The sequence below is a fragment of the Urtica dioica genome, chromosome 7, assembly GCF_054948205.1.
Source record: "Urtica dioica subsp. dioica isolate 48M chromosome 7, U.dioica_male_clone48M_v1_H2, whole genome shotgun sequence".
Classification (NCBI taxonomy): domain Eukaryota; kingdom Viridiplantae; phylum Streptophyta; class Magnoliopsida; order Rosales; family Urticaceae; genus Urtica; species Urtica dioica.
This window is the reverse complement of record NC_142762.1, coordinates 45,607,828-45,632,903: the sequence shown is the minus strand read 5'-3', so window position 1 is coordinate 45,632,903 and position 25,076 is coordinate 45,607,828. Positions and strand designations below refer to the sequence as shown.

The following is a 25,076-nucleotide window of genomic DNA, read 5'->3' as shown; positions in this document are numbered from 1 at the left end:
ACGAATCCACTTTGCAAGAGAATCAAATTGGGTTTCTACCAGGTTTACAATAAAAGTACTGCTCGAGTTGTGACATGCACTCATCGAAGGCTATTAGAGTCTAGTCATCAGTCAAGTTAGCTATGCCTTGTCTACAGCTCAACCGTAGGATTAGAGTCAGTTGAAGTTGTTAGAAGCCGACGGTTGATCAGATGTAGTCAGGCCTGGTTGTATTTATATCAAACAGTTGAGAGGCATTATTCAGTTAATGAGAATCAGAGCTCATTACAGCCAAACACTATCTCTCTCTCTCTATCTATCTCTCTCTATACTTCAGTTTATCTCTTCGTACATGGTATCAGAGCGAGTTTGATCCAAACTCGATTCCGCTCAACAATGGCGTCCTCAGGAAACACACAGGCGTCTCCGACGGCATTTCAGTCTTCTCTGAACAGTCAATTGCAAACTTATCAAAGTTTTGCACCTCACATCAATCCGCTGAGTCTCAAACTGGATCGCAACAATTTTCAGTTCTGGAGCTCGCAAGTCCTCTCAACAACACGAGCGCACGGATTGGAAGGATTTCTTCAAGGCACAATTCCAGTTCCTTCTCAATCGCTCAACACAGTCAACTCCGATGGATCCACAATCCAATCGCCAAATCCAGAGTACATGCTCTGGCTCAGGCATGATCAATTCCTGCTCAGTTGGTTGTTCTCGTTGATATCTGAAGGAATGCTTGGTCACGTCAATCGATGCCTGAGATCGGCAGATGTCTGGACTACTCTCAATCATATCTTCCAAACGACGTCCAAAGCAAGAGTTCTTCAACTTCGTCTGGCGCTCCAAACAACGAAGAAAGGAAATCTGAGCATTGATGAGTACGTTCTCAAAATGAAGACAATCGGAGACAACCTAAGCCTTGCCGGATCCACGATCAAAGATGACGATCTGGTACTCTACATCCTTGGTGGCTTAGGCTCTGAGTATGAGTCCGTGGTAGTGAATCTGACAAGTAGATCTGACGATCTGTCACTACCTGAGGTTCAATTTGCACTGCAATCTCATGAGATGAGATTAGAGGCAATCAACTCAGTCAACAACTCCGATCCACTATCGGCACCCATGGCCAACCTAGCAGTTCGAGGAGGACGTGGAAGCAATGGTCGATCACGAGGTCGTGGCCGTGGACGCGCTGGTGGACGCAATCACAACAACAATGGCAATAGACCGATTTGTCAGCTATGTGGAAGAGTAGGACATCTCGTCAACAAGTGCTTCCATCGATTTGATGTCCACTTCTCAGGGAATTCGTCACCTGCCTCGAACATGCCTCAACAACAGTCCAATGGTGGTTCTCCACAGCAAGGTGCTCAAGCCTATGCAGCAGCAGCAATGACGCCTCATGAGGACCATTCGAATCAAGATTGGTTCCTGGACAGTGGAGCGACTCACCATGTCACATCTGAGGCTACAAACATCAACAACAACGCTGAATACAAGGGTAAGAACAAGCTCATAGTAGGTAATGGCTCTCACTTACCTATAATGCATATTGGTGATTCTGCTTTAAAGAGTAACAACGGAAATCTGTTGTTGAAAAACATTTTACATGTCCCTAGCATTACCAAGAACCTTATTAGCATATCCAAATTCACCAAAGATAACAACATTCTCATTGAGTTCTATCATGATCAATGTCTTATCAAGGACAAGGTCACGAAGGAGGTTTTGCTAGCAGCAGCTGTTAAGGACGGGTTGTACCAACTGGACCTGTCAAAATTGTCTCATCACCTCAAACCACATTTTCAAGCTCTTGTTAGCTCTCTAAATGGAAGTCTTTTCTCTGTAAATGAGTCACAAACTGTTGAGTCTTGTATTCAGTCAAATGTGTGTAATACTGTCTCTAATAATGCCAGCACTGAGGATGTCAACATTTGGCATAGCAGGCTAGGCCATGCGTCTAAAGATGTTCTCAGAAATGTGTTAAAAACTGTCAAAAGTCCTGTGTCTGTATCAAAACTCAATTTTTGTTCAAACTGTGCTATTGACAAATTACACCAGTTCAATTTTGTGCCTTCTGAGAATCATTCCAAGCATCCTTTTGATTTAATTCACTCAGATATTTGGGGTCCTGCACCTGATTTGTCTGTGGATGGGTACAAGTATTACATACACTTCATAGATGACTTGACTCGGTTTACCTAGATTTTCCCACTGAGAACCAAATCTGAAACCAAAGTTGTGTTCCATAGATTCAACACCTACATAGAAAGACAGTTTAGCCAGAAAATCAAATCCATACAAACAGATTGGGGTGGTGAATATAGACCACTAGTACCTATTCTTCAAAGCCTAGGGATCAACTTTCGACACCCCTGTCCTCACACACACCAACAGAATGGAAAGACAGAAAGAAAGCACCAGCACATCACAGAAATGGGGTTAACACTTCTCTCCACAGCCAAGTTACCCTACAAATATTGGTGGGACTCTTTTGTAACCTCAGTGTACATAATAAATAGGCTGCCCACCCCAACTCTTGACCACAAAAGTCCTTTTGAAACCCTATACCACACTGTTCCAGATTACAAATTTTTCAAAACTTTTGGTTGTGCCAGCTACCCCTATCTGAGACCCTACAACCAAAACAAGTTCAGGTACAAGTCATCTAAGTGTGTATTTCTTGGCTATAGCCTTTTCACAAAGGCTATAGGTGCCTTCACAGCTCAGGCAGGGTTTATATAGCTCGGTCTGTCATTTTTGATGAAAAAGAGTTCCCATATGACAGTTTGTTCTGCTCAAATAAAGAACTCCCATCTGTGTCCAACAGTCATAAAATGTGCTTTTACAAACCTCAAATAAACTCACAACAGCTTTTTCCTGACCCTGTGGTACAACCTAACACAACATCTGCTAGCAGACAAACCAGAACTCAGTCCAGTGGACCTAACACACAAACAACTGACCAACACCATGTCCCAGTCACACCCATATCACATCTCGAGGTAGTACTCCCCATTACCAACAACGCCAGGACCCAGGACATAGCCAGTGAACCACAAATTCATCATGAAAACACTGAACCTATTCACAACACTACCACCAACAATCATGCCATGGTCACTAGGTCTAAAGCAGGAATATCAAAAACAAAACTCTTTAATGTACAATCATCAATTGCTGATATAGTAGATGAGCCCTTATCTGTTAATGATGCCTTGTCTAACCCTGGTTGGAAGCAAGCCATGGACTCTGAATTTCAGGCACTTCAGAAGAACAAGACCTGGTCCCTTGTACCTGAGGAACAAGCAAAGTCCATAGTCAGTACCAAGTGGCTATTCAAGGTCAAGCAAAACTCTGATGGCTCGCTGAACAAGCTAAAGGCACGGCTGGTAGCTAGAGGTTTTGAGCAGACACCAGGAGTGGACTATTTTGAGACATACAGTCCAGTCATCAAGCCATCTACTCTCAAAGTGATCTTCACACTCGCGGTGACTTTCAACTGGGAGATACAACAAATTGATATCAACAATGCATTCCTTAATGGAGTGCTAAATGAGGAGGTGTATACGTATCAACCAGAAGGATATGAAGATCAATCTAAGCCAAACCACGTGTGCAGACTTCACAAGGCGTTATATGGCTTGAAACAAGCCCCAAGGGCCTGGTATGAACAGCTCAACTCAGCACTTATAAAATGGGGATTCTGCAACTCCACATCAGACAGTTCTCTGTTCATCTACAAGAAAGGAGACAAGTGCATTTACATGCTAGTGTACGTCGATGATATCCTGGTCACAGGAAATGACTCGCAGCTCATAGCTAAGGCAATAAGCGACTTGGACAAAACGTTCACTCTGAAAAGCCTTGGCTACTTCCTTGGATTTGAGGCTGTGAGAGATGAGACTGGGATGAAACTCACACAGAGGAAGTACTTGAGAGATCTGCTGCGAAAGACTAATATGCTAGACTCAAAAGCAAGTACTGCTCCCATGTGCCCGAGTCACAAACTCTACAAAGCAGACAGCCCTGAGTTTGAGTATGTTTCACTATATAGGAGTACCATCGGATCTCTACAATACTTGACCATGACAAGACCTGACATTTCATTCACGGTGAACAAGCTCAGCCAATATGTGCAAGCTCCCACAGTCAAACACTGGGCAGCGTGCAAACGGCTACTTCGATACTTGGTTGGCACACAATGCTCAGGATTGCACTTTACTCCAGCAAAGCATCTCCAACTCACAGCCTATGCAGATGCAGACTATGCCAGTAACCTGGATGATCGGAGATCTACTACTGGCCAGTGTGTGTTCTTGGGAGATAGTCTGATCTCATGGTCGTCAAAGAAGCAAGATGTGGTGGCAAGAAGCTCTACTGAGTCTGAATACAGAGCAGTAGCTCAAGCTTCAACAAAGCTAATCTGGCTTAAGTCACTTTTTGAAGAACTGGGTGTGAATTTGGAACCAGGTCCAAGCTTAATCTGGTGTGATAATATTGGGGCTGGCTCCCTAGCCTCAAATCCAGTCTTCCACTCGCGGACCAAACACATAGAAGTCGACGTACACTTCCTCCGGGAGAAAGTTGCCAACAAACAAGTGGAGATACGATACATACCAACCACGGAACAAATAGCTGACATATTCACTAAACCCCTTACTATACCCCAGTTTGTATTCCTATCTTCCAAACTTAACATGTTTCACGATGTATAAGTTTGAGGGGGTGTATTAGAGTCTAGTCATCAGTCAAGTTAGCTATGCCTTGTCTACAGCTCAACCGTAGGATTAGAGTCAGTTGAAGTTGTTAGAAGCCGACGGTTGAGATGTAGTCAGGCCTGGTTGTATTTATATCAAACAGTTGAGAGGCATTATTCAGTTAATGAGAATCAGAGCTCATTACAGCCAAACACTATCTCTCTCTCTCTATCTCTCTCTCTCTATACTTCAGTTTATCTCTTCGTACAAAGGCTATCGAAAAGAAACTTTATACGAAGGAGAAAAAACATGATCAATGATTTCCATATTTCCAATATGTTTAAATTCTTAATTTATTCTTTCGAATAGCCTATGACGCCTACCAAGTCATAATTTTGCTTTTGGATAAAATTATTCATGCATCTTTATAATGAAGTTTTCTAGCAGTACGTAACTTCCCTTTAAAGCGAACATATATAATAACATTATTGGTACACATACGTGAGGATATATAATATATTCAAGCAGGCAAGAATACGATTAAATTTAAAAATCTTCCTCATTTATATATCTCTGCAAACGCAGGCATTGGTGATATTATAAAATTAACTTTCTAAAAAAAGTCTAATTATTTATAATCGAGTATCTAATTAGACGCGCAAATAAAGTTATAGGGAAAAACATATAGTTAATTAAGTAGACTTTTCTGGTAGATAACCAATTAGATGACATATATAAGAAGTAAAAGTTGGTATGTTTGCGTGGATTTTGAATATTTGGTCTACACATATATAATTGGAAAGACTTGACTACTCGAGCCTGAAGTTGAACGACGTGTGTGTATTCCACAGTGCAAGTTTCTACAAGTCAATATATATATGCTTTGGGACCTCTTCCAACAAGTTATTATTTCAAACTATTTTTGTCTTTTCTTGTGAACTTATATTTGAGGACTTTTACATACACTAAGTATTATTAATTATCGCTTTCACTTTGCAAGTTTAATATATTAATGTTACACATATAATTTACATTTTTCTAGAAAGAGCTCGGATGCTCCAAGGACAGTAAGAATCCAAAGTTAATATAGGCCGAGAGACCAAAACAAGTTAAAGAACAACCCATTCGTAAGGTAAAAATGAATCTTACTTAGCTAAACTTCGGAGAAAAGAGAATCTGATAGGTCAAAGACTAGTCAAACAAACGAAACACGTATAAATAAATAAAAACGAAAGTAAAACGCATAGCTCGACGGTTATTCCGATAACTATCGGGGACATGAGACTGATCAGTCCACGTACTCGACTCCGAACACTATAAATATATGTGGACGCCGCTAAAAAAAGACAATTTCATTTTTCCGCACAACAAAGAACATGACATAAGTCTTATACCTATCGTTCAGCACCTTCGTTTACATTTTATCTTTTATTAGATTCGCTTTTATTTAGAGATAATTTTGCCTAGACATATGGAGTTCTTGGGACTGCGTTCTCGGAACCAAATACTCTTCGTGAGACAATTATTGTATCATTTTTGTCTGTCAACCATTAATATACTATCATGAAAGTTTCAAAAGATCGATGCAACTATTCGGCGCCGTGTCGATTTTCCTAAGGAAGAAAGATCTGTTGGATCTTTAATCCAATATGTTGGATCCTTAATCCAACGTTGGGCTTATATGTTAAATAATTATGTGTTGTGAACTGTCAATAAAGATGGCCCATTAAAAGTGATCTAATTTGGTATACGGTTATTGGGCTTTAATGTATCTAACAGGTTGTGGGCCTTTAATGTGTAGACTCATTATGGGCTTCTGTTTCAGTGATGGGTTGAAATAGGAAGCCCACTAGGGTAACCTAGGGTTTCTCTATAAATACGGCTGGTCCCCAGGTCACACGAAACATTCTTGTCATTCCTGATATCCCGTCGTCAGAGTGAGCCAGAGAGAACTGAAGGGACTCTCAAAGAAATACGTGTTGATCTGGAAGACCAACCGTTATGGATTCATCAGGTACGCTTCCGCTATTTAGTTTATGATTCTCCAATGTTCAACATGATTCGGTCGTGGAATTAGGTGATGGATTTCACCCGTGATATTCGGATCTAACAAGATCCTCTTACACACACACATATGATATATATATATATATATCAGAATCTAACACGATTGAATATCAGTGAAGAGAGTGTTTGAAAGAGTAGGACAAGTTCTCATCATTAGATTGAACCGAAATGAATTTACAGACATTTATAGCTCAGAGGAAAAGAGGCGAGAAAATAAAAGAGAGCGGAAAAAAACAGTTACACGCAAATATCACTAGTACACGTACGTAGATTGTGATTAATAGACCAATGCATTGTGCCATGTTCCCTGATAGAATCTAAGTCGCACAAGTATCTTCAGTCTAATTTCTTTTTTCCTTTTTTTTTTACCTTAAACTATCAAACAGTTGATCAATTGTGCTTGGTCATATAGAACAATTGATTGATTACATGTTATTATTGTTTAAGTAGATTATTCAAGCATAAAATACACATAGATATTACGTAACCATACTAGAGATTATAACAATAGATATTAAGACACAACACTTCTTCCATACATATATATATAATAATAATAATAAAATAAATAAAAAAGCACACAATGCATATATTTGGTAATTTTATTTCATCCTAAAAGAAATAGACCAACACGCAGTTCTTCAAATGCCCTTTGGAACTTTGGCAGCTGAAATCACTTCTTCCCAGCTGGCGATCTCATTCGACGAGTCATTCTCTCCCGGGAAAGTATAGAAGCAACCCTGAAAAACATTTGATATGTCAGTCTTTTACGTTATATTTCAGAGAAAAATAATAAATAAATAAAGCATGAAAAAAAGTGAAACCTTTTCAAAGCTTCTTCATTGGTTGTAGCTCCATGGGAGGGCTCATAAACACCGTTGTCCAAGTTCACCATTGAAACCGGTTTCTTCAACAACGCTTCTCCGATTTTCACAAGGCTATCCAGATTCTCTTTAGTCGCAATATCCACTGAAGATTCCCTTTCTTCTAGCCCATCATACTGAATCCTAAGGTAATTTTTGTCGGAGCGAAGAGCCTGAAAGACGGTGGAGAGAAAGAAATCGACCAAGTCGCTGCTAGCTTGAGTAAAAATATCGACCAACGGTGTAGAATGGTGACTATTTAGCCACCCCAAAACTCCCCATTTCGATGCTTCGTCGGCGCTGTATTTCTGCTGCCCTTTTGCCGAGCCAGTGCCTAATGATAGTACGAGAAACTTCCCAAACTCCGTCGGCTTGATCGGAAAAAACTCGGGATTTCCCTGGTGGATCTCTTTCGATACTTCACTTATAGCAAGTAGAGCCTGAAAATAAAAGAGTATTGTTAGCAACAATAATTGATGGTGATGGGTTATAATTAAATTGATTATGTATTAGTTACCGGATTGTTTGCCAAGACACCACCGTCGATGACGTGGAATTCTCTTGACGATTTTCCGTCGGAGGATTTTGTCTCGAAGCGATGAGCCGGGAGATAGGTCGGTGCGGCCGAAGTTCCGATGCAGATGTCCGAGAGTAAAGCGTCCAAGCTAGGGTTTCTTTCCACCTATTAATATTATCATTAGATTCCACATAATTAATAGTTTAGCTTGATACTAATTAGAAAGTCCAATATAATTCCACCTCATAGGAAGAAAAAATGGTTGGCTGGAGTTTCATGATGTCAAAAGTAGGGATGATAACATTGGTCAACGTTTGGTTCAATCTCAGGTCTCCGAGTTTCTCTCTTAGCAGACTGTGCAAGTACTTTCCGTCGTATTTCGGCCCCGTCAGTGATCTCACGATCTCAGCAGCTCCGGCGAGGGGAGAGCTGAATTAGGTCAGCAGTCAAAAAATGGTACAGTAGTAGAAAATGGTTAGATAGAAAAAGGTAAAGCGTGTGTAATATGATCAATATATCTACCCGGTAAGAAAAAGTGTATAATCAATTAATATTTTATATTACGTTTTTAAGCTTAAATAGTTAAACTATTATGTTTATGGCTTTTTGGTTCTTAATTTTTTATTTTTTATTTTTTTTGTGTGGAAAAGGTCCTCAACTTGTTAATTTTATACCACTCATTTTCGAAACAAAATTATATATAAATTATATATATATATATATATATATATATATATATGAAACTCGATACCTAATAAATTAAGAAAAACTGTTTGATATACCTCAATGACCGACCTCAATTAAAATAAGATAAATTTATAGACGAAACTAATTCATTAGTAAAATAATTAAAATTTCATGTTTTCAAGCCAAAGTTGCTTGTTCATAAAAAAAAATTTGTCAGTGTCATTACACATTATAATGGAACTTCTTAAGCTATTTTAAAAATTTAGACAAACACTGATTATTTTTACTAATCTAATATATTCAACTAGCTATTTAGCTAAACCACTCATTAAAATAATAATCTAACTATTTAAATATCAAAAACTCAAACTCATATCTAGCATGATAATATGGCGCTCAAACGTCTTGTACTATTTTCTTAATCGTTAATTAAATAGACTAGAATTTTTCATGCCAAAGATCTTAATAGGCCATGCATAGCCAAATCTCGCATAAATTGATCATGTCATAAATCTAAGCATTGTTAATTTTGTAAAAACTAAACTAAGTAAATAATAGTCAAACCCTAAGGATACTAAATATAAATTAAATAGTTTTAGATTTATTATGATATTTTTAACATTTTAAATAAGTTAGTAAGTATATTATACCTTGTTAGGTCCTTCATTTCAAAATATGAGCTGATTTATTATCATAAGGATCAAAATCCTATAAAATCAATTAGGCTAAGTTTACTAAAAACAAAACAAAAAAGTATAGCTCAAAATGCCACAAATGATATAGTTCATTAAGCCTTTATTTTATTACCTATCTTGAGGGAATATATTAGGGCAGTGGTCAAGATAAAAGTCTTTGATGTCTTTGGCCTCGAATAACGGCCTGTCTTCGTGGTTTGGAGCTGAAAGCATGGCCGTCACAAGTCCGCCGGTGCTTGTCCCAGCAATGATGTCGAAATAGTCTGCAATTCTCGCATCTTCACCGTCCAATTTCTGTTAATTATCGACATATTGATACGTATATAAGTTGGTATTGATTATACGCACAACAGTTTTGCATGGCTATATTTATATATATTATTAACCTGAAGCTCAGACTCTAAGAATCCGATGATAATCGCCGGAATAATTCCTCTAATTCCACCACCGTCGATGCTGAGAATAGTGATGCAGTTTCCGTAAGTTGGAGACGGAAGAAATGATATCGTTCTCTCCATTTATATTTAAGATGTATTATTAGTATTGGTAAGAAACTAAGAAGTGTGTGACCTATTGGAAGTAATATAGGAGGGTATTTATAGTGAAATGAAGAATAGCTAAGAAGGAGATTGGATTTGGAGAAAGAAAACTAATATATTATCTCATAATTTAGGTTTCAATCATGCTCATTGCCCCATAATTTGGGTTTCGTATATATATTTAATATAATATTATTCTACGATTTTGGTTTTTGTTTTTCTTCTTGTATCTAAAAGCGATTGCTACAACACAAAGTTGATAGTGTATATATATATATATATATATATACAAAAACAAATTAAATGTGAAATAATATTGACTGGACTCATATCACTGATGACCTAGTTAATTATGTTAAAGAAAACATAAAATATTGTCAGAAAACGATATATTATATATAAGTGGCGGCTTAAGAATTTTATTGAAGACGTTACGGTATAATACTATATTATTGCTAACATGTAGTGATTTGAAATGGTCAACTCCGGGATATTAAGGCTACATACATCGTAAAAATATATAATAACTAAATATGGCCCTCATTTTTAGCTACTTTGATCTGCCATATGATATATATATATATATATATATATATATATATATATATATATGTATTATACCAATCTTACCTTAGTGGAAATAATCCGAACAAGAGAAGCGTCAATAAAAAAAATCCAAAAATGGGAAATGTACGAGATGATATTGGTGATGACGTCATCCCACTATTAGGATATGGTCAAGCAGATATTGTAATAATAGCATCACCATGAATATCACATATTCTATAGCGCCATCAGTGAGATTCAGCTGAACAACGATACACATTTAGAAATTTTCTCATAATCTTGTATTCAATATTCGTCAAGGTGTGATTATTGTTAATACCGAGATAAACATTTTCCTTAGGCATTTGATTTTTTTTCCCGCCTATATATATATATATATATATATATATATATATATATATATATATATATATATATTTTTTTTTTTTTTTTTTCTTTTCGGTTTTTCCGTAAAATGAAGCCATTGGAAAATAATCGATATTGGCATCAAATAACTCGTGACAAATTGGGATGACCGAAATTTTGTGTTTGACCTGGAAGGAATAATCAGAATTCACTCACTATAAAAAAAATAAAAATTCATTTTATTGGTGGAAAGTTTCATTTTGATACATAAAAAATAATTATTTTTAAAAGATTAAAATAAAATATTTTTTAAAATAAGGACTAGAACGTAAAACTGAGAAAATGAAAAATGATTTACTATTTTTTTAAAATTTATGACGTATCACAAATTATATATTAAATTTATATATGAAAATTGAATATTAAAATTATATTATAAACTATATATGAAGAAGAAAAAAAATGGAGAAAAATATGATTTTTACAATAATTATATATTAAAACTGTATACGAAATTATATATGAAAATTAAATTAGAAACTTTATAGTAAAAATAAATATATGAGAATATTGTATGAGAATTAGAGTAGTTGAAGTGAGTAGAAAAAGAGATTATATGAGAAAGTTGTGAAAAAATAATGTGAATGATAGTGATATTTATAAAAAGAAGATAAATGAGAGGTTAAAAATGAAAAATAAAAATAAACAAATGTTGAAATCAATAATATGGCCACTGAAAAGAGCATTTTTGTATGTTTTGATTTTCGCTGGTCTATTGAAAGGAATAACTTTTTCCATGCACTGTTACTGTAAGTGGAAGAAAACTTCTATATTATTCTTTTAATTTGGCTTAGATGAGGTAGGAAATTGATTGACACGCTTGATCTCGTAAGTATACACACACACATATCAAACATTCAGTGATTTTTTTTCTTCTGGAATTGTCCAGTTCCAGTAATTTGATGGACTATAGTTGATCGGTGAAATTAAAAATAGTTATGTAGATACCAGATTCTAGAAGCAAGTCCAAAAAATTTCAGAATTATTCAACAACTGGGCGTAACTATATCAAGAGTAGTCAGGTTCACGATTTTCCAAATATCTGGTTTATGAATTTTTTTTGTTTGGAGAAAAAAAAATATCTAACTAATGACGTACAGAAAAAAAATATCTAACTAATGACGTACACATATGTATATCCCACACATCATCAAAACTAAAATAAATGTAACGTAATATATTCTAGGTAGGTTTGATTGTAGTATATAATACTCGCGTTAGGTAGTAAGAGATCAACTATACGACGTAAAAGCCTTCCTGGATATTACGCTAAATTTGTGTAATAACACCTCAAAAAGAAAATTCATTTTCAAAGGCATCGCTTTAATTAGCAAACAAAAGGAAATTTTTAGTTTATGTATGTAATTTAATTTCTAAAGGCCAAATGTTATAACATAAATAAAAAAAATAAAAAATAAAAAACATGTGCTAAAAACACCATTTCTTCCAGCTAGTCGCGTAGTGTTGTTGACTGCATTTGACTGTGGTCAACTAAGAGGTTAATATGTTTTTATTTTGAAATTTATGTGTCTAAAGATATATAAATTGAATTGTACATATATTTAAGATTTTAATTTTTAACACATATAAATTAATTAGACTCACTATTACACACAAAATATGTGATTTCCTAATAAACAAAATAACTCCGAAATGCTAGGTGTTTTTAATAACGTGATTTTTTTAGGATTATATATGTTAATTATATATAAATCCGTCAAAGATAAGTGTGAGCATTGCTTAATCATGGGGTTTGACGAAAAGTAGTTAAATATATTTAAGATTTTTTATTTTTAACTCATATAACTTTAATTAGACTCACTATTACATGTAGGACATCAAAAATTTCATCAAACAAAAAAACTCCGAAATACTAGGTGTTTTTAACGTGATTTTTTTAGGATTACATATCTTATTTATGTAAAAAGCCGTCGATGATAAGTGTGAGCATTGTCTATAATGGGGTTTGACGACAAGTAGTTAAACTAAAACGTGTCTTACTCTTACCGACGTAGTTTGAATTTTCACACATGTTGTATCATATAAGAAAGAAAGACTACAAGTTTCGGAAAAGTAAAAAAAAAATCTTTACGCATATACTTGCGTGTTTAATTTCTAAGAAAAATTAACCTTTAAAGAAAAATTAATTAATTGTGAATACAAATTGTTGAACTCTGAATACAAGAGTTGTCTCATTTCGATTTCTTTTATATTTTATATTGACAAATTGTCTCTTTTAGCTTCTTTGTTGAGCACTTTGTCTCAATTCCAAATAAGAATTTTCAAACTCTGATAATAAAAAATATTCAAACTTATTTTCTACAATAATAATAATAATAATAAAATTATTACACAACCCAATAATTCGAATACACGTAAGTGGACATAAACTGACTTGTTTAGCTAAATATTGAATTACACTCCACATGTAAATTGTCACTCTTGTCGGAATCTGTCTCCCACTTCTTTTTTGGTTGGTCACTCTCTCGGATCCAGTCACAACTTCGACGCCTCCATCTCTCCTCCACCGCGACCCTTCCCGTGCTTGTTAATGTTTGTTGTTGTTTCTTGTGATTTTTTAGATCTGATGTTAGCTTTTTAGGATTAGAAATGATTTTTGTTTCTTTGAAATTGGGTGTTGTCCTTGATTTTAGACGTCTACCTTTTGCATTTGATTTGCGCAAGCTTTGATGGTTTGTCCATTATACTATGGTGATTTTTGTGTTCCGAAGATGACTTAGTAATTTTTTGGGTTCTTAGTTCGAGTGTTTTGTTTGTTGGCGGATCAAACACTCGAACGTTTTTCTCCACGGTTGGTGTATTCCATTCATCGGAAGTTTTTTGGAAAGAGCCAATGAGTTGCTCGATTTTAGTGTGGTATATTATATTCATCGGAAGTTCCCGCAACGTGCTTTCATTCGTCGGAAGTTTCATTCTATCTTGTTTAAGAGATGTAAGATGTTTGTATTTTTTTAGTTTTATACTCGTTATCTATTAAAAAAAACTTCTAGCTACTTTTATAAATAAATAAAAATAAAAAATTAGATGTTTAATTTGCTTAAAAAATGGGTAAACGTTTAATTGTCGATCTAATTAAAGAGTTAATGAAAAATAATATCCAGAAAAAAAAAAAAAAAAAATTATTTTTTTACATAACAATTTCTCATCGTTGAGAGGTATAAAACCGGAAAATAAAATTATTTCTCATATGCTCTCAATTTTCTCATGAGGTCGTTTCAACATTTGTTTGTCAATCTCACAAGAGTACTGTGCTGTAGCCAATTTTGAGAAACTAGATTGATATATTTCTATTTTATCCGATGAGAGCATAGTATATGTAATACATTAAATATTATACATTCTTGCAATATTGGTACACGAAATGAAATACTTAAATATCTACTTCATTTGTTCTTCTCTATTTTTGTTTTTCTACGCACCGTGTTACTAGGCTCTTTGCTTTGAAACTATGCTTCAAAATTACTCAAAATGAGAAAGAAGGAAAAAAGAAGTGTTGGATCTTTAATCCAATATGTTGGATCTTTAATCCAACGTTGGGCTTATATGTTAAATAATTATGTGTTGTGAACTGTCAATAAAGATGGCCCGTTAAAAGTGATCTAATTTGGTGTACGGTTATTGGGCTTTAATGTATCTAACAGGTTGTGGGCCTTTAATGTGTAGACTCATTATGGGCTTCTATTTCAGTGATGGGTTGAAATAGGAAGCCCACTAGGGTAACCTAGGGTTTCTCTATAAATACGGCTGGTCCCCAGGTCACACGGAACATTCTTGTCATTCCTGATATCCCGTCGTCAGAGTGAGCCAGAGAGAACTGAAGGGACTCTCAGAGAAATACGTGTTGATCTGGAAGACCAACCGTCATGGATTCATCAGGTACGCTTCCGCTATTGTTTTATGCTTTCTTAATTATTCAACATGATTCGGTCGTGGAATTAGGTGATGGTTTTCACCCGTGATATTCGGATCTAACAATTGGTATCAGAGTCAATCATGTTTGAATTCTTAAGAATTTTTGGGTTAGTCCGTTTCTTTGAAAATTGGGATATTTGATTATCTGTTGAACTGTGCAAAAGTATTACGGTTTACATAGATTCAGCCTTTGATTTGTTTATGTCTCTGGTCAACGCATATATGCATGTATGTGTATCCGATTCAATTTATTATATATGGCATGTTGTTTACTTTATTGCACGAAAATTGTTTCGTTCAATGGTATCAGTTGTTTACTTTATTGCACGGATATCAATAGTATAGGTTTCTGTATAAAGTTTTTGGCATATTGTTCATCAGGAATTTCTTTTGCTTGGTCATGCAATTATGGATTCATCAGTGGGCATTGATATTGAAAATTGCGTTTTGACAGACCATTATTGTTTCTTCTGCGTTATATGGATTTGTAACTTTTGGTATATAAGAAATTTTTTTTTTTTTGTTTTATTAGTCAATTTGCCTGCATATAAAAGTATACGTATATATGTGTATATAGTAGTTTTGTTGGAATAAGTTTCACTCTTGTTTATAAGTTTTGCAAATTAAAGTTCGTTCAGTATTTCAGATTGGCGGCCATATTTGGTCATCACAGATGAAAGTCTAGATGAAAACCCTAGGTTTTCACAAAGTTTGGGTTTTTGGCCCATAGTTTATTTTTGTTTGGGCTATGGTTTCAGCCCACATAAAAAAAAAAAAATTAAATTAAAATATTGGTATTATTTAGTATATATATTTTAAAATAAGTTAATTGAAGCAACATGTCACCAAAGTGGCCTCTCTTGTGGAAATTTATTTATTTTAAAATATAAAAGGTTTTGTACTTGTAATTATTGTGAATATTTATCGGCTCAAAGGAAGGTAAATGTTTAACTTGATTGCATGTATGTTTGCGCTAATAAATACGTGATGATTCTTTGGTTTTACATGTGAATAGTAGATCGGCCCAAAGGAAGATTTATTATTTGATATGTTCATTATTATCAGTATTTGATTAGTGCACCAAGATATCACTTACAAGTCATTATTCTTGTCCAAAGACATAACATTGATGGAGTGCACGGTATCTTGAGATGGGTTTTTTCCATATTTGAATTTGAATTTTTGAGTTTCGGATTAGGTTTTATCTGAGCTTGTTTGTTTATTTGTTTATTGTTCTTTGTATCAGTTACGACTCCTGGAAATATTTCTGCCAACATCAATTCAATTCCTTTGCTGAATGGCTCTAACTTCAAGTCATGGAAGGAGAACTTGCTGATTGTTCTCGGGGTCATGGATCTTGACCTGGCGATACGAACTGAAGCTCCCCCGGCACTTACGGACCAGAGTACCTCTGATGACAAGAGGGAGATGGAAAAGTGGGAGAGATCGAATCGCATGTGCATGATGATTATGAAGAAGGCCATTCCAGAAGCATTCAAGGGCACAATGTCCGATAGTATCAAAACCGCTATGGCGTTCCTTGCTGATATTGAGAAAAGGTTTGTCAAGAACGAAAAGTCTGAAATTGGTACGCTCTTGACAAGTCTGATTTCAATGAAGTATAAGGGTAAAGGCAATATCAGGGAGTACATACTAGAGATGTCTCATCTTGCTTCAAAGCTGAAAGCACTTAAGCTTGAACTCTCTGAGGACTTGCTAGTGCATCTAGTTCTGATATCTCTTCCAACACAATTTAGCCAGTTTAAGGTGAGCTACAATTGTCAGAAAGAGACTTGGTCTCTTAATGAGCTCATCTCATATTGTGTTCAGGAAGAGGAAAGGTTGCAGCAAGATAAGACAGAAAGTGCTCACCTAGCCTCAACCTCTAAGAGCGGGGACAAGGGAAAGAAAAGAAAGAAGGATAAGGAAGCTGCGAATACAGCACCTCAGAAGAAACATCAAAAGCAACCAGATAACCCTGAGGAGACTGGTTGCTTCTTCTGTCGAGCTGAAGGGCATGTAAAGAAGCATTGTGCTAATTATCACGCTTGGCGTGCTAAGAAAGGTATGCTTCTTAATTTGGTTTGTTCTGAGGTTAATTTAGCTTCGGTACCTAAGGACACCTGGTGGATGGATTCTGGTGCAACCACTCACATCAGTGTGTCTATGCAGGGTTGCCTCCATTGCCGAAAGCCAAATGATGCTGAAAGATACATCTATGTGGGCGATGGCAAGAAGGTTGAAGTTGAAGCAATTGGAAAATTTAGATTATTGTTAAAGACTGGATTTTATTTGGATCTTGATGAAACTTTTGTGGTACCGTCTTTTAGACGGAACTTGATTTTTGTTTCTTGTTTGGACAAATGTGGTTATTCTTGTTCATTTGAGAATGGAAAATTTAGTTTGTTTCACAGTTCAAATATGGTTGGTTCCGGTTCTTTATCAGGATACGATAATCTATATTCCGTTGAGATAAATGTTTCATTTAATGAATCATTGCATTTAAGTACTCGAGGTGTAAAGAGAAAATTAACTAGCGAGAACTCGGGCGCGTTATGGCACAAACGATTAGGTCACATCTCTCAAAGGAGAATAGAGAGACTTGTGTCATGCGAAATTCTAGATCCCTTAGATTTCATGGATTTCAACATCTGTGTAAATTGCATAAAAGGAAAACAAACCAATAAAAGGAGATTTGAAGCCAACAGGACTTTGGACGTCTTAGAACTTATTCATACAGACATTTGTGGACCTTTTCCAACATCTGCTTGGAATGGTCAGCAGTATTTTATAACGTTCATAGACGATTTTTCAAGATATGGCTACATATATCTCATTCATGAAAAGTCACAGTCACTAGACGTGTTCAAGAAGTTCAAAGCTGAAGTTGAAAATCAACTCAGTAAAAGAATTAAAATCGTCAGATCTGATCGTGGTGGTGAGTACTACGGTAGATATGACGGTTCAGGTGAACAACGTCCAGGACCGTTTGCTAAATTCCTAGAGGAATGCGGTATCGTCCCACAGTACACTATGCCGGGTTCGCCCACTATGAACGGTGTTGCTGAAAGACGAAACAGAACGCTTAAAGACATGGTAAGAAGTATGATTTGTCATTCTACTTTACCTGAATCGCTCTGGGGAGAAGCATTAAAGACTGCAGCATATATCCTTAACAGGGTTCCAACTAAGGCAGCGAGCAAAACACCTTACGAACTTTGGACGGGCAAAAAGCCTAGTCTAAAACATATGCACGTTTGGGGATGTCCAGCTGAGGCAAGGCCTTATAAGCCTAATGAAAAGAAACTGGACTCAAAGACTGTGAGCTGCTATTTTGTTGGATACGCTGAGAGATCCCGGGGGTACAAGTTTTATGATCCCACAATTAGGTCAATTTTCGAGACAGGAAATGCTCAATTCTTTGAGGATGTCGAGTTTGCAGGGGGAGATACGGTAAGAAAATTTGTCTTGGAAGAGGAATATGTTAATATTCCCATAGGTGGTATTGACAATGATCATGACTTAACTCCTGACATTGTTCAAGACCCAATTCAAGACAATATTAGAGAGCCCCTTGTTCAACAAATTGTTCCAGAAGAACAAACTCTACCACCTCAAGAACATATGTCATTAAGAAGATCCACCAGAGAAAGAAGAAGTGCAATACCAGATGATTATGTTGTATTTCTTCAAGAACATGAGGATGACATTGGAGTGAACGAAGATGATCCTATCAACTTCCTTCAAGCCATGAAAAGTTCTGATTCTCAAATGTGGATCGATGCCATGAATGAAGAGATGAAATCTATGAAGGATAATGATGTTTGGGACCTTGTACCATTACCAGAAGGTGCGAAACTCATTGGTTGCAAATGGATATTTAAGACCAAAAGGGATTCGAAAGGTGATGTGGAAAGGTACAAAGCTCGTCTTGTTGCAAAAGGTTTCACACAAAAAGAAGGCATCGACTATAAAGAGACTTTCTCTCCGGTTTCCACGAAAGACTCTTTTAGAATTATAATGGCATTAGTGGCGCATTTTGATCTTGAGTTACATCAGATGGATGTGAAGACTGCGTTCCTTAATGGTGACATCGAGGAAACAATCTATATGGTGCAACCAGAAAATTATGTGTCCAAAGACGCAAATGATTTGGTCTGCAAACTTAAAAAATCCATCTATGGACTCAAACAAGCATCTCGACAATGGTATTTCAAATTTCACCAAGTGATTATTTCGTTCGGTTTTGAAATGAATTTGGTGGATGAATGTATATACCATAAGTTCTGTGGGAGTAAGTGTATTTTTCTGGTTTTATATGTTGATGACATTTTGCTTGCCAGCAACGATATAGGCTTATTGCACGAAACCAAGAGATTTCTAGCTAAGAATTTTGAGATGAAAGATCTTGGTGACGCCTCTTTTGTATTAGGAATCCAGATATCTCGAGATCGCTCTCGGGGGATTCTTGGATTATCACAAAAGAGCTATATCGAAAAGGTTCTAAAAAGATATGGCATGCAGGAATGTAAACCAGGTGATACTCCTGTGGCTAAGGGAGACAAATTCAGTCTCAATCAGTGCCCTAAGAATGATTTTGAAGAAAAGGAAATGCAGACGATTCCCTACGCTTCGGCAGTAGGAAGTCTAATGTATGCTCAGGTTTGTACGCGTCCGAATATTGCGTACATTACAGGGATGTTAGGCAGATATTTAAACAACCCAGGGATGGACCATTGGAAAGCAGCTAAACGGGTCCTGCGGTACTTACAAAGAACAAAAGACTACATGCTCACATATCGGAGGTCAGATCAGATCGAGATCATCGGGTATACTGACTCTGATTTTGCTGGATGCCAAGACAGTATGAAATCTACATCAGGCTATATTTATTTGTTGGCTGGAGGTGCTATCTCCTGGAAGAGTGCTAAACAGTCTCTTATAGCATCTTCTACCATGGCAGCAGAATTTGTAGCTTGTTATGAGGCGTCCAATCAGGGGATATGGTTGCGGAATTTTGTCACTGGGCTGCGCATAATAGATGGTGTTGATAGACCACTCAAGTTATATTGTGACAACAAATCCGCTGTACTATACTCCAACAACAACAGGAGCTCCACGAAGTCGAAACACATCGACATCAAGTTCCTGGTTGTGAAAGAAAGAATTCAGAGTAGACAGTTGTCTATCGAGCACATCGGAACAAACTCCATGATTGCGGATCCGCTTACTAAGGGACTACCACCCAAAGTGTTTCACGAGCACACTGCTCATATGGGTGTTATTTCAGCTCAGGATATTCAGTTCTAGTGGGAGTTTGTTGTTTTGCTATTTTTAGTGCTTTTATGTTATAGACAGATTTGGTTTTATTTATGATTATTGAGGTTTTCTGCAGAAATTAAGTTTTTAGTTTATTTAGACTCTGTTTTTCTAATATATGGTTTGATCTCACTAAGGTTTAAGGAGGACCAAATGGAAATAGACATGTTGAGGTCACATAACATGAAATTTCCATACTACACATCCACTTCATGATCCATGTCGTTCAGTTGTATCGATATACGTGACCATTGATGGGTATAACTACGATAGATGTAGCGAATGCCGCTTTGATCCTATGTTGATATGGTTGATGGACCGGATTGGTTATGATATACATTTTGGTAATGACAGTAAAGTTGAGCTCCTTCGGTTATTTTTGCGATACATAATTATAAGATTGCACATATAGCCCAAGTGGGAGATTGTTGGATCTTTAATCCAATATGTTGGATCTTTAATCCAACGTTGGGCTTATATGTTAAATAATTATGTGTTGTGAACTGTCAATAAAGATGGCCCGTTAAAAGTGATCTAATTTGGTATACGGTTATTGGGCTTTAATGTATCTAACAGGTTGTGGGCCTTTAATGTGTAGACTCATTATGGGCTTCTATTTCATTGATGGGTTGAAATAGGAAGCCCACTAGGGTAACCTAGGGTTTCTCTATAAATACGGCTGGTCCCCAGGTCACACGGAACATTCTTGTCATTCCTGATATCCCGTCGTCAGAGTGAGCCAGAGAGAACTGAATGGACTCTCAGAGAAATACGTGTTGATCTGGAAGACCAACCGTCATGGATTCATCAGGTACGCTTCCGCTATTGTTTTATGCTTTCTTAATTATTCAACATGATTCGGTCGTGGAATTAGGTGATGGTTTTCACCCGTGATATTCGGATCTAACAAGAAGTACATATATTTGCGTCATATTTCTATTTTACAATATAATACATGTATTTTCATTTTAATATTCAATACATCAAAAACCACGATTATGAACTTTGATCAAATTTTTTTTAACTCGTGGTACTCACCAACTCAACGCTCAAAACATGTGTATCCACAATTGAGTCACCATAATATAGTTGATGTCATATACACACCTTATCATACAACAACTTTATCACCTTTTGTGTGATATACTCGAAGTCTCTGGAACTATATTCACACGCGTCACCCAAATGAATGCGACCCATAACTACAAGCGAGCCACCCAAACGCCAGTTCATCTGAATAAACGACAAATATGCCTAATACCGTTTCTTTACCAGAGGACTATGTAATTAAAAATTGAGTTATTTAAAATATATGAGGACCAACCACCGTATAAGTGTGATTCATTCACAATTATCAATGTTTTTCGAGAGTGAATCGAGACTTGTTCATTAAGATTTTATGTTATTGTGTAGTCTTTACTGAATTTTCAGGTACAAGAGAGTATGAGAAGGTTTTGGTTCAAAATCAAGCAAATTCGGAGCTAAAACAAGAAAGTTATGGCCATTTGGAGTCAAGAGGCAAATTCAACGAAAAGTCAATGCCAGCCCAAGCCATGTGGCCGCGTCGCGTCCCATTTCCACGCGTTGTGTCGAACAGGCAACAATCCAGACATGAGCTTCCTTGCGTAGGCAATGCGACGCGTAAAAACATCAGCGTGATGAGCTAATATCTCGACGTAACGCGTGACTGTCTTAGCGCAACGCGTGGTTGTCGCTGTCAACTTTTTAAATCTCGCGTTTTTGCAGCCGCTCTTGACCCTTGGATCACATCCAATTGTTCGAAATGCTCCAAAACACTCCTTGGAGAGCCTTATACTCTTGTTTTAAGTCATTGTAAGATATTACACTTTAGACTTGATTTTGGAGAGTGGATAGAGAGCAAAGTGAGGTTTTGGATAAGAGACCATTGAAGTTTTTTGAAGAAGAAAGAAAAATTAAGAAGAAGAATGAGAGAGCTAGTGACAAGCATCTCCAACCTATTTCTCACCACCATCTTCTCCATAGTTTTATCACTCTATCTTTACCTCTTTTCATTATTTGTACTTGAACTCTAGTTTATTTACCTTTTTCATTTGAGCTTGAATCTTGTTTAGTTAATTTGATATAACTCTAGTTCATCTTGATTGAGACTTTGAATTTCTTGTTGATTTGGTTTTATTTTGGATTATTGAATGAATACTCATTTCCATATTGCTTTGTTTAATCATAATTATAAGTAGCTAAACATATAGGAGGGGTGCAATGTAGCTGGGTGAGTTGATTCGGTTATTATTATTCTAAGTTTGTGCTTTGTTGTGGTTTGTTTATGGTAATCAAGAGATTTTTTGTGGTTAATATCATTGTTTGTATAGCTACCTTAAGTAGTGAATCAGTAAACTTGTTTAGACACCGATAGGTAGTAATCGAGTGTGCATTTGCGAAGTCTTGAGGCCTAAATCAGGTAAATCGCAAGCACTTTGAGTGCTCGAACACAAGGTAACCAACCCAAGGGAACATTACAACGCCATATCCGTTCAAGAAAAGGTTGTGGTCTACAAATCGGAGAAGAAGGAAGAAAATTCAACCATTAGTGGAAGCTCAACGCCAACAATTCAAGTGGCTCTTCCACCACCACCGATCAACATCTACACGTCGCCCTTTCCGTTTCCACAACGACTAACCATTGCCCTCTCAAATGAGTGTAGCGCTATTCTCCAAAGAATGCTCCCACAAAACATTCTCCAAAGAATGCTCCCACAAAAAAATGAAAGATCCGAGAAGCTTCACTATTCTATGCGTCATTGATAGCTTAGAGTTTGACAAGGCATTATGCAATTTGACTTCGAGTATCAACTTGATATCGTTCTCCATCTTCGAGAAGCTTGGCATTGGAGACATGAGGCCGACAATAATGGTGTTAAAAATAGCAGATCAAAGCGTGAAGTAACCGCGCGGCGTGCTCGAAGATGTACTTGTCAAAACTGGCAAGTTGACCTTTCCCGTGGACTTCATCGTAACTCGATACAGAGGAGAATCAAGACATCTCAAATATTTTGGGACGGCCTTTCTTGGCCAACGGTGGCATGTGGGAACGGGAAATGAAGTTTCGTGTCCGTAGCGAGAAGGTTAAATTCAAGTTATACAACCCATCGAATCGCAAGAGAAGGGTGACGATATCTCGTACATTGACAAGCCAAAGCCACTTCATCAAGATCACATCAATAAATAAGTGGGGAGCTCCAAGTCACCCCTCCTACCGTGGCAAGCAACGTGATCAAAGTTGAGCAACAACAACAAGGCATCTCGAGATGGTGGAGGAGGCCACCACGGAAAAGAGAACGATTAAGGAGTTATCTCATCAAACTGTTGACGTTAACTAAAGCGCTTCCTGGAAGGAAATTCAAGCTTTTTAGTTTTTGTGTTAAAAAAAATAGAGAGACTCAATCACATCACCACCACGGAGTCCACAACGGCCGTGCTTCGCCCTCCGTCTGAAACGTGATTATCGGAGGTTTTAAGTTGGAGTGGCATTGTTATCATCAGTTGCTACAAAAAGAGAGTGGTTTACTCAAATTCCCAAAGGGTTTGAAAGAAATCAACATAAGATTTAGTATTTATGTAGAAGTTTTTTTTATGGTCTCTATATATCATAAGACGAGTTTTCAACAACAAAACAAAAGTGGAACCAGTCAGGTTTTCATGAGTTTATCCATTTTAAGTAACATGTACATAAATAGTGTTTTTAAAGTGTAACGTGTTGTTTTGAATCTTTTTCAAAATAGTATTTTTTTTAACTATAAATTATTATTTGAGATTATATTCTTTATATACAAATATATGCTTGTGTGAACCGTAAACAAAGTTAAAGCCCAAAACATTGAATACATTATAAAAATTAAATAATAAACATCAATACAAATATTGTTTATAACTTAAAAAGATTATTTTGCGACACGCTAATTTTGTGATAAATTACATACAATTCTAACTAATTATGAATGATCATGATGCAAGTAATTGCGGGTATTATATATCTATGAAGACGGCCCAATCTATGTCGCAAACTTTATTTGGCAAATTACAAGAATATGTTGTTTAAGTGTAACATCTTAAAAATATAGTGGCTATTTTAAATATTTTCATAAATTAAAATTGCCAAATATTTTTTCCGTATAAATAATATTCTAAACAGTAAATATAGTTATATGGAGCCCAAAAAAATTAATTAATTAAAAAATGTAAATATTTAGAAAAATTAAGGAAAATGATTGTTTATAACTTAAAAACATTATTTTGGAAATACAACCTATAAATACGCTACTTTTGCCATAAAATATAAAAATGGCTTCCAGAAACAATTACCACCATTTTTAGTTGGTTTGGGCTTATAAGCCGAAACAACCTATGTTGGACTAAAAAAGAACATGTTAATATGTGAATTTTTTTTAAAACAGAAATAATATGAGAAATGAAGAGATTGTAAATTTTTAAAAATAATAGTAATATTTCTCCTACCATAAAAAATAGTAATATTTCTCCTATGGTAAATTTGAATTATATCCACTGAAAATTTATTACAGAAAATAATTCAACTATAAAGATATAAACCCAGAAAATAACTCATTTCAATTCAACATGTAAATTTGATTCGTTTATTGTTTTTTAAGAAATGAATATGTATTATTGTATATAATTTATAGATGATAATGTACAGTTAAAATTTCCTTTTCTATTCTTTATCCCTTAAAATCTAAAGGGAATATATTGGTATATCAAAACATCAAGGGGCACGGGCGTCATTTCCTAATTACTTTCGCCTGAAT

At 36.0% G+C, this 25,076-nt stretch overlaps 1 protein-coding gene and 1 pseudogene across 1 annotated transcript; one reads left to right on the top strand and one right to left on the bottom strand.

Moving 5' to 3' along the window:
- Window positions 1-7,250: 7,250 nt before the first annotated feature.
- LOC149392129 (patatin-like protein 2) lies at window positions 7,251-10,052 on the bottom strand. Its single transcript, XM_089618871.1, has 6 exons — window positions 9,898-10,052; window positions 9,624-9,805; window positions 8,372-8,558; window positions 8,130-8,294; window positions 7,574-8,052; window positions 7,251-7,489 (listed from the first exon to the last, which is right to left on the bottom strand). The coding sequence occupies exons 1-6, from the start codon at window positions 10,027-10,029 to the stop codon at window positions 7,423-7,425; spliced, it is 1,212 nt and encodes a 403-aa protein (XP_089474997.1). The 5' UTR covers window positions 10,030-10,052; the 3' UTR covers window positions 7,251-7,422.
- A 9,514-nt stretch (window positions 10,053-19,566) lies between these two features.
- Window positions 19,567-20,265, top strand: LOC149392128 (secreted RxLR effector protein 161 pseudogene; annotated as a pseudogene).
- Window positions 20,266-25,076: the final 4,811 nt, after the last annotated feature.